The sequence below is a fragment of the Amphibalanus amphitrite genome, unplaced genomic scaffold, assembly GCF_019059575.1.
Source record: "Amphibalanus amphitrite isolate SeventyFive unplaced genomic scaffold, NRLGWU_Aamphi_draft 000486F_arrow, whole genome shotgun sequence".
Classification (NCBI taxonomy): Eukaryota; Metazoa; Arthropoda; class Thecostraca; order Balanomorpha; family Balanidae; genus Amphibalanus; species Amphibalanus amphitrite.
The window spans coordinates 249,594-266,090 of record NW_024881980.1 but is presented as its reverse complement, the minus strand read 5'-3'; the positions used below and the strand labels follow the sequence as shown (position 1 = coordinate 266,090).

The following is a 16,497-nucleotide window of genomic DNA, read 5'->3' as shown; positions in this document are numbered from 1 at the left end:
ATGTCGAGCGTACGATGTATGTACCCTGATTCGGTCATGGAAAGGTGTGCCCCTGGGCCAAAATATTTGTATTTGGACCGAGGGATGAACGCAGTACGCTACCAGTGCCAGCGACATGATACCTACTGTCTGAAAGTTCCTGAGAAGTGTGCTTGGCGTGTCCCGAGAGGTGTGGCCGGGGAGAGGGATGTATGTACCCTGATATGAGAAATTCTCATGGGTATTGGGTATGCAGTATGCGGTGATTCTCAACATAATTTGCAGTGCATGGAAATAGATATAACACGCTCACACAATAGTGTTGGATCCACCTGCCCTCAGAGAGCTGTATAGGTCTGGCTGCACTATGCGTTTTCTGCGTGCGTTTTTTTGCGAGTTTGCGTGATTTGCGGAATACCGTTCTAGAAAGAAACGACATTACCAGGGATGCGGAGCCGTGGAAATTTCAGACGGCTCCGGCTCCGGCTCCGGAGAAAAAAATCGACTCCGGCTCCGGCTCCGGGTGAAATGTCATGGCGGCTCCGGCTCCGGCTCCGGCTACGAGTAAAATGGTCCGGCTCCGGCGGCTCCGGCTCCGGCTCCACTACTCAGTACATCCTCCCCAGTAAACATGCCGACGTCGGGCCGAGGCTCGGCCCGACATCGGCTGGACGTCGGATATGCCCGCATGTTCCGACGTCCAGCCGAAGTCCAGCCGACGTCGAGCCGACGTCGGGCCGAGGTCGTTTGCCGAGGTTGACGAGATCGTTTGTCGTTGGACCGACGGGACCAACGTCGGCATGTTTATTGGGACAACGCGCCAAAAATATTAACCGGCGGCGGGATTCGAGCCCCCCAGTCGCCGACGTCGGCATGTTTACTGGGACAACACGCCAAAAGCATCATCCGGCGATGGGATTCGAACCCCGTATCATTTGAACGCGAGGTTAGTGCGCTAACCACTACACCACGCAGCCAGATAGCGAATTCAGTTTGTTTTGTTGGGTGATGCCCTTTCGGTCTGACAAGACCATTTCAGAGCCGGCAGGATGATAGGATGGAGACATTGGTCTTCTTGGCGAGCACCCTGGGTCCAGTTCATATAGAGTCCCTGGTCCCATTGCTGTTACGTGACACTTATTGGAAAGGGCGACCCCACAATGGATTCATATAGCCATTAGCCACTCTTACACACCTGCACCAACGTTTCCCAAAGTGTCCCTTTGATAAGTGGCACTTTGGCAAAGTGACACTTGCCGACTGGCCTTTCTATATGAACTGGGCCCGGCCCTGGTGAGTTACCGGGGCTGAGCCTGACCAAAGGATAGGCCGAGCAGCCCCCAAGCACTCACCGCACCCGGCTGCGGGCGAGCTCGGCTTACGGGCAATCCCAAATGGGATAAAGTTTCCCGTCCAGTCCGGATCAGGGGATTGCGGCGTGGAGGAAGATTTGAGTTTCCTGAGGATATTTTGAATACAGAAGCTCTTTATGAAACATAAAACATGCATTTTATATTATTTTAACGGTCAAAACAGCGGCCGATGTCGGTCCGACGTCGCCCCGACGTCGGCCCGACGTCGGCTGGACCCCAGCAATTGATCTCGGTCCGACGTCGGCCCGACGTCGGCTGGACCCCAGCAATTGATCTCGGTCCGACGTCGGCCCGACGTCGGCTGGACCTCGGCTGGACGTCGGTACATGCGGGCTGCGGGCATATCCGACATCCAGCCGACGTCGTGCCGAGGTTGGACCGACGTCGGGCCGACGTCGGCATGCCGATGCCGAGATGCCGACGTCACCCCGACGTCGGCCGACGTCGGGCCGACGTCGGCATGTTTACTGGGTCTATACAAATAAATACTGCTGGAAGAAAAAAAGATGAAGGGATTGGTTCAAGTCAAGTTGCTTCTGTACTTGCATAACAAGGCTATTTTGAATACCAAACGTTTTACTGCCTTGTACTGTCAAACCGAACTATGTCAATAATTTTCCTCTTAAAAAAGGAGCCGGAGTTGCCGCCTTTTCTGACGGCTCCTGCTCCGGCTCCGGGCTATATTGTTTCACGGCTCCGGCTCCGGCTCCGGACAAAATATGTCGGCTCCAGCGGCTCCGGCTCCAGCTCCGGCTCCGGCTCCGCACCCCTGGACATAACGTTTTTGTTATATGTTTTTCATATAAACTTTTAGTGAATATAAGCGTTGTATTAATTTTAATATAAATATTAAAGAAGTTATATTAATAATAACTGTTTTTTTAAGAACGATATTACGCTGCGCAAAACACGCAAACTCGCAAAAAAAAACGCACGCAGAAAACGCATAGTGTAGCCAGACCTTATCAGGAGTCAGGACATGCATTATGCAAAGGACAATTTCTTATTATCACGCCAACGAAATACCTCCTAAGTGTTTGATCTCGTTTTTCGTTATAAACCCTGTCAGTATGATGAAACCCACCGATTGAGCGCTAGCCCGTGGCCGAGGATGCCGGTGAGGTAGTGGGTCCCAGTGCGGCCTGGTTTCTTCGATGGCTCGTAAAGAGGCACCAAAGAACCGTAAAGAACTACGATTTATCACTAAGGACTCGTTAAAAGAAATTCCAAGGAATAAATTTGTGTCGATAAAATAAGGAAATGAGCTAACACGTTAACCCGCGCCCGGCTGGGGGTCCTGGATTTCCACGCCCTGCTGGGGGGGGGGGGGTGTTTGAACACCCCCCTTCTAACTCGGCTCCTGGGCCACGTAGCGATACGCGGAAGGCGGCGTTCGAAAGAGCGTCAAAAATAATGAGGAAATCACTTCGGTCAATTTTTCGGTCAGGTCAAAGGTCAGGTCACCAGAGGTCATTGAAGGCAAATTTTCGCCGATTTCCAGGTCGAATGTCGAAAATTTCCAAGAAGCCAACGCATAACTCGGGAACCAATAGAGCTACAGCGCCGCGGAAAAGCGCATTCGATAGCCCTATTAACGCCCTTTCTGAGTAATTTTCTCAGATTTGACCTAACGTCAACGGTTTTGCCTGCAGGGGGCAAAAACTGCAAAAATAGCCGATTTTTTCGGAAACAGTTTTTCTGCAATAACTTTTGACCCAAGCATTGTACGAGCTTACTTTTACCGGCATCGTGTTCCTCTCGTCAAGACGCATCGAACGAACTATAATTTGACCTTGAAAGGTCAACTTGAAAATTTGACCTCAGGTCAAGGTCATGACCTGACCGGAAAGGGTCATGTTGCATATCAGTCGATCCGTATCGTCGAGCTGAACACATCTAAGGCGTTTTCATCGCTCTAGCATGCCTCTATCAAAAGTTATTTGCGAAAAACTGTTAGATACCATTCGTGACCTAAGATGACCTCAGGGCATAAACAGGGGTCACAGACACCATTTTCATGTTCAGTGTGTCTAAACCACTTGTAATTCAGTGTTTGGGAGTGTTTATAATGTCTTTCGTCCAAAACAGGCGCATTTCAATTTTCTCCCATTGACTTATAATGGTGAGGTCGCAAAATTGACCTGACCTTAGGTCATCGATATCAAAATTCTGAGATATACATTTTGTACATGCTAATGCTCTTAGCAATCGCTGAAAGTTTCAAAGCGATCGGTCACTCGGTGTAGCTATGACAGACATTGAAACTTTTTATGAGGTGAGGTCACTTCGAGTGACCTGGTGACCTGACCTTGAATGACCTTGGTCTGAAATTTTCACAACATGTGTAGAATTGATGTATGATAAGGTGTACCAAAAACGGCGGCGCTCCGCGCCGCCGTTTTTGAGATATTCGCGAAAAACCACAAGGGGGGGTGTTCAAACACCCCCCCAGCAGGGCGCGGGTTAAAAGTGTGTACCTAACTGCTTCAATATTTAGCATTTATGTAGGAACGGACGCTAAAACGGATCCTCATTTATCCAGTAGGGCGCAAGGTGACACATATATACAGACGTAACATACCTAACATAGATTAGGGAAACGTCTATCATCCGCTGTAGACCGGGCTTTCTCCGGCATGCTCTCGGCGTTGTCCCTCTGTTAGCTTACCGTCCGTCCACATCTTGTTGAATCCAGCTATCACTTGGGAGCGTCGTCCACAAAATGTGACCTCTAATGATTTAGATTGTCGGCTGAAACTAAAAAAACTTACCTAAATAAACATGTGACTTTGATATTATAACGTAGCAATATGTTGAATACAGATAGGTTTGCCGTTGCGGTACAGTTTTTATGAGCTATGCAAACGCCTAAAGGGCTCATTTACGCCATTGTCTGCGTGGCGCCTGCGGTCCGTTTGCTGCTCAACTAAATGTTTTCTTTTCCAGTAGTGTTGTCGTCCGTGACAAGGGTGTGTCGTGATGACGTGATGATGTGCTAATGACGTCCTGGTGTTGGCGTCATCCACACGTCATCGGGTGTCGGGTGACGAAACATTACTGAGGCGAGCCGCTGGGAATCCGGCTTCGGCGTCCCCAACCCAAACCAGAGAAGCGGCGACGCTTGTCATGCCTTATTTTCTGGTATGTTGAGCCGTGAGAGTTTTCTCAAAAGCAGGTTGTCCATATATCCGATATCAGATATGTGGTTGCAATCGCCGTGTTGATAAGTAGTATATGATATGAGACGGTAGCATGTGTATTCGTGGAATTCATTGCTAGTCTGCTGCTTTTTATTTTATTACATATTTATTTATTAATCTTTTTTTTTGACGGGCTGGTAAGTTGTCAACCCTCAGAACAATTGTGAGCCGTGTTTTACATCAGCATATACTGGAAAAACATGCACCCGGATAAGAAAACTCGCAAAGACTTTTTGTTACATTAAACATGCATATAAGTAACGTCACATTTTTCACAAATGTCAACTAATGCACCGCTACGCTGTTGAGTACCAAAATGCACAATTTCCATCAACAATAAATGCTTCTTATCATTTTATGCCGCGAAACATGCGCATTGCCATTTTCACAGAAGCTTTCGCATGCTACAGTTCGCTGTTCTGGGTCTCGAGTCTCGGTCAGCCCCAATCACGTCCCCACATCCGTTCGGCGTCACATCCGACTTTCATCCTGTTCACGGAATGTGTTATCAGAGGCGGACGAGGCCGACTTGAGCCGGGGTCCCGGCGAGTGTCGCCACTCCCGCTCAGTCACGGATAACTGCGACATCATAGTCTTGGAGGAGCTGGGGGTGGGAGGACGCTGGCGATCCTCTCTGCCTGCGGGCACGGAGCCGCCCGGTCAAGGTCAACTCCCAGACTCTTTCCCCGCCCGGTCAAGGTCAACTCCCAGACTATTTCCCGCTAGACTAGAAACCGTACAGCAGTTATGTCAACTGGCATTTAAAACATTCACGGCAGCTGGGATCGGTAAAGGTCAGGAGCACTGCGGTGTCCTTGCTACCTCAAGTCTCGTGCTAAATGATTTTGTGTTATATCATTATTATGTTATCATACGCACTCAGCAGTGATGTACAGTCTGTCTTGAAAGTACCGCAGCATGGGCTGCGGCGGCCCGGCGAACTACAGGTCGGGAGCTCGGTGGTTTGAGAGCCCCAGATCACGTGACGGCAGTGAGCCAGGAGAGAGTGACCGGGCAGGTCGCGTGGGGTGCCGCTCTCCCTTACTCTTTCCACCCCGCTGCGGCGCCTGTCGCCCGGGGGCGCGGGGCGTCTGCGAGCACGAGTGGAGAACTTGACCGGCCCGGCCGATCCCTCGGTGGCCGGATCACCCTTGGAACCGCTTTATTCTCGACGAAAAGACAGACGAAGCCAATCTATAGGCTGAGCGCGACTACTTGCATTGTTATCAGAACAAGACACATATTGAACAAATGAACAATAATTTACGATCATAGAACGGAACAGAATAAATGTAATAAATCTGGAATAACAATGTGAATAACAACACATAACAATGTCATCGCAGTAGTTTGTCGAAAATCTCAGATCTATGGGTTTACCGTTTAAATCTGATCGATTGATCCAGTAAGTAACTTAGGATAAAGTAATTTGTTTCGTATTTATTTATGCGAGATAAAAAGTAAAAAAACTCCCACTCTCACCACCCTTGTTGAGATTGAAACACAATAGTATTTAAGCGAAAGCCAATGGAAGTAAGATGGAATGGTAACCTTTTGCTCATAACTAAAGGAAGCCAAAGCAAATCTTACAGTTGGGTGTTTTTGTCTTCCTTTAGTTATGTGCCAAAGATTACTATTCCATCTTATTAGAAGTATAATCATTATCATGCAAAAAAAAAACACTTAAGAAGGCCAATGGCTGCTACATAAAAAACATCACAAAATAACTAACACAGTATACTCCTTATTTCCTATACATAAAAGTTATAGGCAAATATTTTCATTTTACGATCGACGGGCCAAGCAATTGTTCGTAGCGCCTACTTCCAGGTTGAGGATTGATAATCGTATACCAAACACGGAGTATGCAGATTTATGCCGAAAGGTCACTGAGATTATGGGTATTAACAGATCAGGTAGCGGCATATTAATCTTCAGTTCCTGAGTTCACTGTTCACTGTTCACTGTTCAGTTCAAAATGAGAGTTGAGATCATACGAAGCTGTATGGTGTGAATTTTATTCGTTTAATGATCTATCAAAGCTCCTCTCTCTCTCTTCTCTCTCTCTCTCTCTCTCTCTCTCTCTCTCTCTCTCTCTCTCTCTCTCTCTCTCTCCCTCTCTTTCTTTCTTTCTTTCTTTCTTTCTTTCTTTCTTTCTTTCTTTCTTTCTTTCTTTCTTTCTTTCTTTCTTTCTTTCTTTCTTTCTCTCTCTCTCTCTCTCTCTCTCTCTCTCTCTATCTCTCTCCCTCTGCCTCCATAAGATACTGAAAATTTTAGCGGACTCCAACAAATGTTGCAGAGTCTAAAATAGCTACCAAAGCAGTCCGGAAGAGTTGTGTCAATCCCCGTGCCTGCAAGTGATAGTTACGTTTATGCTTATGGCAGTGCACTGGTCCGGAGTCAGAGTCGGAGTCGGAGCCGATCAGCAGGCCGAAGTCAGATTTGGAGTTGCAGTCGGAACAGCGCCGTCGCGACTCAGAACCCTTTTTCTTTATATTTTCGGCTTCAAAGTAGCTGGCTAGATTTATTGCTTCACAAAGCAGGCTCTCTGCACATTGCTGCGTTGAGGGGGGGGGGGGGCTGCAACGTCCCTCCACACATACCTGATATTGCATCTTTTTTAAACTTTTTGATGGCGAAATGAATCAGACCCAGATCTTTTAATGTCTTGTCACTTAGGTTACATTATAGTGTCCTAGCCTCAGGAAAAGTTATTATGCTCGCCGGCACTGAAGAATGCTCGAGAGGTCACCGGTTGGCCTGAGATCTTAACCTTCACACTTACAGGAGGAGGTTCCTCACGGCTTTTTCACGAATAACTCGCGTAAAATACGACCGACCGACCGACCACGACAAAACTTTCAATATCCTCGAATTGATCAATGTTATATCTTTCCTGAAAATGACCTTGAACCCAATGGCCTTTGACCCGTAACTTCCTTCTCGACACCATGTCAGGCCAAAATGCCGATTCCATGCATGTCAGCGCATATTATCTACGCGTTTCCCGGCATTTTGTGATTGAAACATCAGGTCCCAGCAGGTGAAATGACCAGGACCGACCTGATCATTTCACATGTCCGATCAGGAGCCGAACGGCTGTAAGGCGGGTTCCTACGGACCATTTCCATCAGTAGACGCTATAAAGCAGCCAATACTGTCAATGTGTGTCTCGTAACCACGCACACAACTTTCTGGAAACCCTAGCTTAATCTGAGCGAAACGACGGAGGCCGCACCCGCTGCCCTCTGGCCGGATTACAAGTGTAACACGTAAATGTCTGGCGAGGCTCGAAAGGGAAGCTTCACTTTCCATTTATCAAAACTTTCATGTCAGGAAGAGAATTACTACGCTTAGCTGGTGTCTCTGTTTCACGTATTCATAAAACAGCGCCTTGTCTGCCGCACTGGCAGCACCGAGAGCCCGCTCACTCGCGCCCACCCCTCCTCCCTCCCTCCCCTCCCTTCCCCCCAAGGGTCAGGCGATCCAGTGGCCCTCAAACCTGACCGCCCACCGCTGCGCCGGCCCACCAGCGCCAACCTGCCATGCTGCGGTACTTTCAAGACAGACTGTACATACTGGTGTCATATTACCACTTACACTGGGACGAGTTCTCAGAGAAAAGTCTCGGTCGCTGGCAGAACAGCACCGTCTTGTACGCCTGACGGTACTGCTTGCTCATGATGACGTAGATGATGGGGTTGACGCAGGCAGACAGGTACACCAGAATGTAGCCCAGAATGTGCACGCCTGAAGCGAAGGAGTCACATTAGATGAATGTGATAGGAGCAACTGCAAACCGTTCAAAAACCGATTCAGTGTAAATTTTCGCTATTTATTATTGCCATTGTATTCGATAAATCAATTACATTTGTGATATCATACATTCAATCCCTCGCTTATAACTATTGTTTATTTCGAGATCCCGAGCACCATATCAAGCATTCAATACCGTCCAAATACCTGGGTATTGCACGGTGGGATCCTTCACTTTGGCGATGGTGATGGGCAGATAACAGACGACAAACGTGACAAACACAGCCAGTGACATTTTCGTGATGCGCATCTCGCTCTTCCTAGAGCGCTCTTCTCGGCTCTTCTTCTGTTGCGAGGTCTCCCGAGCGCTGTGCCGCCGTTGGCGGCGGTGGGACCTGCCCAGAGCGGGGGAGGGAAGAGGGCCGGGAGGGGGCCGGGAGGGGGCGGGGAGGGGGACGGGAGGGGACGCCGGTGACTCACCGGCTCTGCTTTTATCGGGCCACCGCGCTGGCCCGGCCATACGCCGTTAGTCCAGCCATGTGAGTCACGCGCGTGCCACTGCCACAAACGCGCGCTGAACAAATTCAAACAAATAACTTACGTGAATATTTACGACGTCATGATTACAACCGCGGCGGATGATTACAAATCGATATGCAACTTAAATATGAACGTCAAACTGATTATCAACAAACATGACAAACGCAAAGGCAAAAAAAAAACGCAACGGCCACGTACGGACGATCACTTACATGATGACGACGGCGAGGATGCCGGCGTAGCAGATACAGATGGCCAGGGAGGGGATGACGAAGCCGATGATGAACAGGGGAATCTTGGCTGAGCGGCCGTCCACCCTGATAATGGTGCACGTTTTCAGACGGGGGTCGAACCCGAACCGGCCTGCAAACCACGGGTACAGGGGGGTGGAGTGACGAAAATTTACATAGCGAGTCACACACTGGGATATTCATTATAAGCAGTCATGTGAGACAAGCGAGAAATGTCAATACATTTTACATTAATATTTATACAGGATTATGTATATTTTTAGCCATTGCATTTGTCAGCTGATCATTTATCATCGTTGTCAATAGGTATCGCCTGAATAATCTCGCAAGTTTAAACTTTCAGGCCAGGCTACGTTCAAGCTACTCAGTTTCCAACCTGTATTAACTACAGTAAGCTTTTCATATTCGGAAACAAACAGTAATGGCCCACGCGCTGCAGACATCGCCAAGAAATAAACGAATAAAATGCATTTTGATGTTAGCGGTTCTAGGCAGACCGAATGTGAGCGTTATCAGTCCACTATAGTTGGGCTAGTTACCCCAGCTGCCGGCCAGCGTAGGCACCAACATCAGGTAGCTGTAGAGCCAGATGAACGCCAGCTGAGCCCACACCCAGCGCCACTGGTAGATCTTCTGGTACGCCTTGTTGAACGCCACCATCACAAACCTGAACGGAAATGATGTATCGACAGGGCAACGCTTAGTACCTGATAATAGAAGGAAATGAACACCTAATAGATAATTTCGTGTTTAATTTAACCCGCGCCCCGCTGGGCTATTCAGCCATACGCGCCCTGCTGGGGGGGGGGGGCAGATTCTGCCCCCCCCCCCCCTGTCTAACTTCCGAACCGATGGTCGTAGAAAGACGGGGAAAACGGCAATCGAAAGCTCTCAACAAGGCGAATCTTAATAGCTCAATTTTTTTTGCTTTAGTAGGTCAGAGGTCAGGTCAAGGTCAGGTCAAGGGTACAAAATGCAAGTTTCTACAGTATCGGCCTTGCACCGTAATTGCCGAAGAATGGACTGAGACTGATGGCCCAAAACGTGTTCGTAGGCTACCAAGACAATATTTGTTGCATACAATATCATTCAAAGGTCAAGGTCAAGGTCAGGTCAGGTCAGGTCAGGTCACCAAAAACAAAATATAGAAAAGGGCATGTGCGACACATGTTTTATGGGTCATTTTATTCATAGAATTCAATAGGCACACTCAATTAGTGATATGGACCACCTCTGGATGAATTTCAGGTCGAGGTCAGGTCAAGGTCAGGTCAAGTGAGGTCAAATTTTGAAATTGGTTGTTAAGGGCTAAAAAGGTGTCTATCTGATGCAGTCTTTCACGGCGAGTCGAATGGTGCTATTTTTGTTTCCGTACGAGGTCTAGAACTTCAAAAAAAAACATTTTTCAAAAAATTTGTGTGTCGTGACGTCATAAAATTTTGAATAACTCCCACATTTTTGAACCAATTCTTCTCAAAATTGGTATGTAGGTGCACATAGACCAGTTCTTTGACATATATTCCGTTTTTTTCGATACATTCAAAATTTTGGATTTTATAATTATTTTCCCAAAAAAGTCGTTTTTTTTAAATTGGGCCAAAATCCAAAATTTTCAAAAAACCGAGATAGCCATTTGATAGACAAAGTAAAATCACGTGTAACCTTTTTTGTTACGTCTTGATTCCTTTAAAAATGAAGATGTTAGCGGCGTTTGAAATTTTGCGATTTTTGAGGCGAAAATGGCGAACATGACGTCACTAAAACGTCATTTTCTCAAAAATTTCTGACGGATTTCGCTCAAATTTTCAGGGAACGTGTCACATTGATGTATGATAAGGTACTGAAAGTTTGACGTCGCTGGCATAACGCGTTTAGAAGTTATTGGCGAAAAACAGGAGGGGGGGCAGATTCTGCCCCCCCCCCCCCCCCCAGCGGGGCGCGGGTTAAAAACAAGCATCAATGAGTTTGCTTAGGTGCAGAGTGAACGACATTTATGTGAAGCCATTGAAAGGTGGACGCATATGATTACCGCCATTGGTCACAATTGTAGATAAGCAAACGATGAATCAGCAGTCTCGTCAAGCTGTGCCAATGTCACTCACGCACCAAAGCACATACCACAGGGCGCAGATTCCACGGCCGAAAGTGATGACATTTAATTACCTGTTGATTGTGATCTGTGGACAGACAAAATACGGAGCATAAGATGCCGTCTATACGACTCATAAACATGTTGACTAAAACGTACATTTCTACGTTTATCCCCCAGTTTTACAGCAGCAAACATGCACCTAACACTCGCGTTGTCGCGTTTGAGCGAGCGCTGCGGCACAGTCTACCTTCAGGCGTATTAACTGCTGCTGCCATCTATCGATGAGAACGAATAACTCTGTACGACTATAGCTATTGGCTATTCTGCGCGTCCGCCCGTCTGTTCGGCTCGTTCATTATCATTTAGCAGGGGATATCTCTCTCTGGGTAGCTAGGCTAAGTGACAGTTTAATAAAAAATTACGTTCAAATGTCACAAAATCAATCGCTATGCATAGAGACGTGAAGTCCATCATCTCACCATGGCGATTGAAAGCAGGGAACAGCCGACGTTTCCATATTTGAGCAGCGGAAACAGAACGCAGAGGAACTCTTCTCCAAACAGCCAGGCACCGTTAGAGAAGCGAGAAACCTCAAAAGGCAGCACCAGAAGACAGAAAGAGAAGTCGGCGATACATAAACTGAAACAGAACGCTGCGTCAGATAGGTAACGTAACGACAGGTATAAAATTATTGTAATGCTGGCCGATCCAGAAAGGTGGTCTCGGACGCTGCGGGAACACCAAAGAAGTTTTCCTAAATTCCAAAAACTCTTCGGAATTTGGTTCTTTATGAATTGCTGTGCACTTCAGAGCAGATTTTTATTTAAAAAAGATCTTTAGTTTCTTTCTATTCTAGAGAACTGCAAATTTTAGTCGATTTCGAGCGCCGCGTGGGGGAGATATTTGCTTCTATATTTGGTGCATGATAAAGTTATTACACCAGTTAAGAAAAAAGTATATGCACTCAGCACTGATACTGTACCTACCACTATTTGCAAAAAAAGCAATGGAAACTAAAATCTAGCCGCTGACGCTTAGGAATCCTGCCTCAGAATTTACCCAAGAGACGACACACATCTCGCTGGAAGCTCGCAAAGCTTTCCGCATTGTAAAGTGTTTCCGATCTGCGTCATATGATATTCCGACTTACAACATCAGAAGGGTGCGTACGTAACGTAGGACCACCTACGAGTGACGAATCCGGAGCTCTCAGAAAAATCGGCCGCCGGGATTTCCATCAATGCGATCCCGATTTCACGCTGGTGTATCTGATAGCGCTGTTTAATTTGACGCCCACGTCAAGCCTTATCGCCATATCGTAGTTATCTCCTCCCACCCCAGACAAACCGGGCTGGTGGACAATGATACGAGGCTGCCACCTGGAGGTGACGGGTGAAACTAGTGCTTAGCTAACTGTCCGCAGCGTCGCTGAGGGATCAGCAGCTCGTTCGCCATCCGACGATAGACCCCTCCGACGATTCGGGTTCTATACTGGTAAGCGATTAGCGTGTCTCTTCCGAAACAATAGGCGGCGGGAAGTGCAGAGGCCATAGTGACACCTGCCTTACCTTGAATTTGAAGGCACAAGCGAACGTGGAATGTCCAATGGGTAAAGGCTAGGGATGCAAAGAGTTCATACCGAAGCTCTGTCCCCTGACCAAGTATTGGTAAACCCATCTGGAACTTCTAACATCAGAGCCATCAGCCAACACATCCTTAGTTCTGGCCACCTTTCGATGTTTTCGATTTTGCTCACTCCAACCAGGCAGTCGGTGAGGACAGATCCATTAGGAACGTACACACAACTAATCTGGGGTGACTGTTTGAGCGACTAATTGACCTTCTAGTTTCTACCTGGCTGATTTCCGTTTCAACGGAAAGGAAAAAGCGCCGCGTCGCCACGTAACCAATTGCTGGAAGGCTCAATTCAATATGTCCACCCTATCTTCTCATCTCACTGCTCAGTGTCGGTTTTATAGACCGAGAAGTCCAATCCAACAAAAGCAAAGCGGAAGTGCCACTCGTTATGAAAAGACCTTGTTACCTAGAATCAAGGCCCTATATACCCCTAGAATAACTGGTAGGTGGAATGCAATAAGTTGCAATGGGTTGCAATAAGAAAGCAATGTGTCAGGTGAGTCAGGTAAGGAGCCACTTGTCACTGGCTGCTGACGTCACCATGCAGCCGCCAAGGCGAGGCAACACATCCTGTTAGCCATAGGTCAACCATTCTAGCTCAACGTGCCATCAATGCCATTACACACCCTAGACAATATTAAAATGTCTTATCTTCATCGCACACGGCTAACATTGGCAATCGACAGACAAGCTCATTTTACTGCAGTAAGCGGGACATGCCATAACCCACTGACCCATACGACATCGGGAATTGACCAGGATATCACCTGGCAAGTAATTAGATCGACCGAGTGCAGTAGCGAGGCAAGATTGCTCGCTCGACACTCGATGTGCCTCTGAGATCCAATAGGAGAGCGTCAAAGAGCGCGCTAACTTCAGGCGAGCCGCGTGATGGCCCTGATTGAAGAGGAGGCTGCCTCCTCATGAGACGAGTCGACAGGACGGGAGGGGGGTCAGGGGGGGGGGGGGCTGAAGATGATAACTGGGGTAGAGGAGGGAGTGGATATACGTCGGAGGGATAGAGAGAGATAGAGATAGAGATAGAGAGAGAGAGAGAGAGAGAGAGAGAAAGAGAGAGAGAGAGAGGAGAGGAAGAGAGAGAGAGAGAGAGAGAGAGAGGGGGGGGGGGGAGATGGGACGGAGACGAGTTTCGTGGGCAATTTCTCGGGAGCGGCTGTGCTTCACGTAAGCACAGTTTCTGTTTAACACGGAAGCAAAAGTCGCCACCAATAAGATCATAAGTATCAGCTTACGTGTGTTTGATTGGATCAAGTAGCAAAACGAATAGCACAAATAGGATATATAATTTCTACGGCTTCGGGACCAATTCATTTATATATGTTCTTTCGCTCAAACGTCAAACGTCAATGCATTTGCGACCAATGTTTATGTACAATTTTCTGATATGTTGTTAGTGTTTGATGGAGTACCAAACACAAACACTTTGGTAGACTTCCAAACTCTAACAACATATTCGACATTAGCGGACGCGGGATCCTTTCAAATCGACAGACCTGTGACGTCACTCACCTGACGATGAAGGCCGTGGTGACGTTTCGCACGCGGGGACACCGGAGCAGTGCCAGCACCGTGATGGCATTGCCGAACAGACCAACGATCATATAGACGGCGATCAGAAAGGCAGTCAGAGTCATCAGCGGCTGTGAGAACCTGCGGTATGAGTAATATATGTGAGAACCTGATGTGAAAGTCAAACGCGACTGTGAAAAGCTACGGTTTGAGTCAGAAATTGTAAGAATCTGATGTGAGGGCCATCAACGGCTGTAAGAACCTGTAGTCAGAGTCATCAGAGGCTGTGAGACCTGCGGTGCGATCAGATGCAGTGCAGTGACAGACAGTTGTGCATCCTGGCGGGTGAATAGGTACGAATACGTACGAAACGTACGCTGCCGTGCAAAGGCAAAAACCATTATGTCGGGTCAGAGGCCATTACCTCAGGTCAGAGGTCACCCGAACATAATGGGTTTTGCCTTTATCCGGCAGTACGTACGAATACATTACGTATGGGACTTGGGAGCGAGTTTGAAAGTCATTCCGATTGAGATTGGGTGCACTGTATTGGTTTGTGGTTGATGCATTTTTTACCAGCAAGCTAAAGAACAAGTAATGAACAGAAGTAAACAAGTAACAAGTAAAGAAGAACATTGGTATATAAAGAGTTCTCAAAATCTCACCGTCCGATCCCGCAATTCCGGGTAACGGGAGAATTTAGATGCCAAAGTTTCACGTGTCCTTCATATCCGGACACGGCCTGTCCCACTCAACTGACTTTAACTGGTTGCGGCTGCTCCCACCAACCGCAGACCATCCCCGTCAGGAGTCTCAAATATCGAGCGCCGGAGCGACTCGAACCCGGGCTCCCACCACCGGGAGTCCAGCGCTCTACCAACTGAGCTACGCCGTGGGACAGGTTATCGGGTCGAAAGGTCTTTGATAAGCATAAGATTTCACCTACCGAAATGTCTAATAAAACCGTTGTTCCACCGTTTTATTCGGAGGACGTTTCAAACGGATACATAACTTTTGTCTCGGTGTATAATCCAGTTCGCTCTGCCCCGGCCGTTTTCTCGCATCTGTGGCGCTTCTCGAGTTCTGAGGAAATGCGGTTACTTTATCTGACCACCCAGGCTTCCTGGGTGAGCCGTGCCAAGTCAGTGACGAAAGGAAGCCCTAACAAACCGTATCGGGCAGACTCACTGGCACCGTTAAAGCTTAAGTCTCTGACAACAGATATAGGAAGAATGGCTGGGCAATGGGCAAGTAATCGTTCCCTGGATAGTTTAAAACTGAAACAAACATGTACTTACTTGCTGAGCTCCCCGAGGTCCTCTTCACCAGCTGCAGGGTCCATCGTAGAGTTGTCGGACATCTTGTGAGCTTGCCAGCGAGCGGTGCAAATAAACGTTCTGGAAAGTTGTGAAAATAGTTTTAAACTGATTGGAATTGAAGTTATAGGTATTGCTCACACTTAATACGAAATAATTCATGACAAAAAAATATGTAATGTTCCGAAAATATGCAATAGCAATTTATGTTTTCACCATAAATTACGTGAAATTTTATGAATCTAATAAATTATACGTAACACAGCTTTTACTCTCAGCTAAAGCTGCAATTTCCTAGAAAAAGTTGACGTACACAGCTTTTACTCTCAGCAACACCTGCAATTCCCTAAAAAGTTCATTACTAGAAACTGTCCGCCGACAGAGCACGTTAATTAGCAATCACAGCGGTACGAGAGATGTCGAGAAATAATAAGGCAAGTTAGATTGGTCTCACCCGAAGCGGATGTCAGCGACAGTAGCGGCAGAGAGACACCAGCACCAATTGAGGTTGCACCAGCAGTGACGGCGGCTGCACCAGCACTGATAACAGTTACACCAGCACTGATTGCGGCTACACCAGCACCAGCACCAGGTCAGAGAGGTCGCGCAGCTGGGCTGGACTGCAGCCGGACTGCACTCTGGACTGCCCGCCACGGACGGTCTCGGTGGCGGCAGTTCTTCTGAAGGGCGGCGGAAGGAGGCTGGCAGCTATCGTCCGTCCTTCCGGTGGGCGTCTGTGACGTCATACGGCGAGAGAGGAGAGCGGAGAGAGGCAGAGGAGGGAAGAGTGGAGAGGAATTGAGGGGGCATTGAAGGGTGAGG

The 16,497-nt window shown here is 47.7% G+C and overlaps 1 protein-coding gene across 2 annotated transcripts; it reads right to left on the bottom strand.

The window, feature by feature from the left end:
• Positions 1–4,592: 4,592 nt before the first annotated feature.
• On the bottom strand, positions 4,593–16,497 carry LOC122392443 (G-protein coupled receptor moody-like). Of its 2 annotated transcripts, none has more exons than XM_043387273.1 (10): positions 16,130–16,497; positions 15,658–15,756; positions 14,360–14,500; positions 11,671–11,830; positions 11,263–11,276; positions 9,639–9,766; positions 9,061–9,211; positions 8,516–8,703; positions 8,153–8,302; positions 4,593–5,190 (listed from the first exon to the last, which is right to left on the bottom strand). In XM_043387273.1, the coding sequence occupies exons 2-10, from the start codon at positions 15,717–15,719 to the stop codon at positions 5,024–5,026; spliced, it is 1,161 nt and encodes a 386-aa protein (XP_043243208.1). In that variant the 5' UTR covers positions 15,720–15,756; positions 16,130–16,497; the 3' UTR covers positions 4,593–5,023. The 2 variants fall into 2 exon arrangements, with proteins under 2 accessions (XP_043243208.1, XP_043243209.1); XM_043387274.1 differs by having other exon boundaries at positions 4,593–5,186.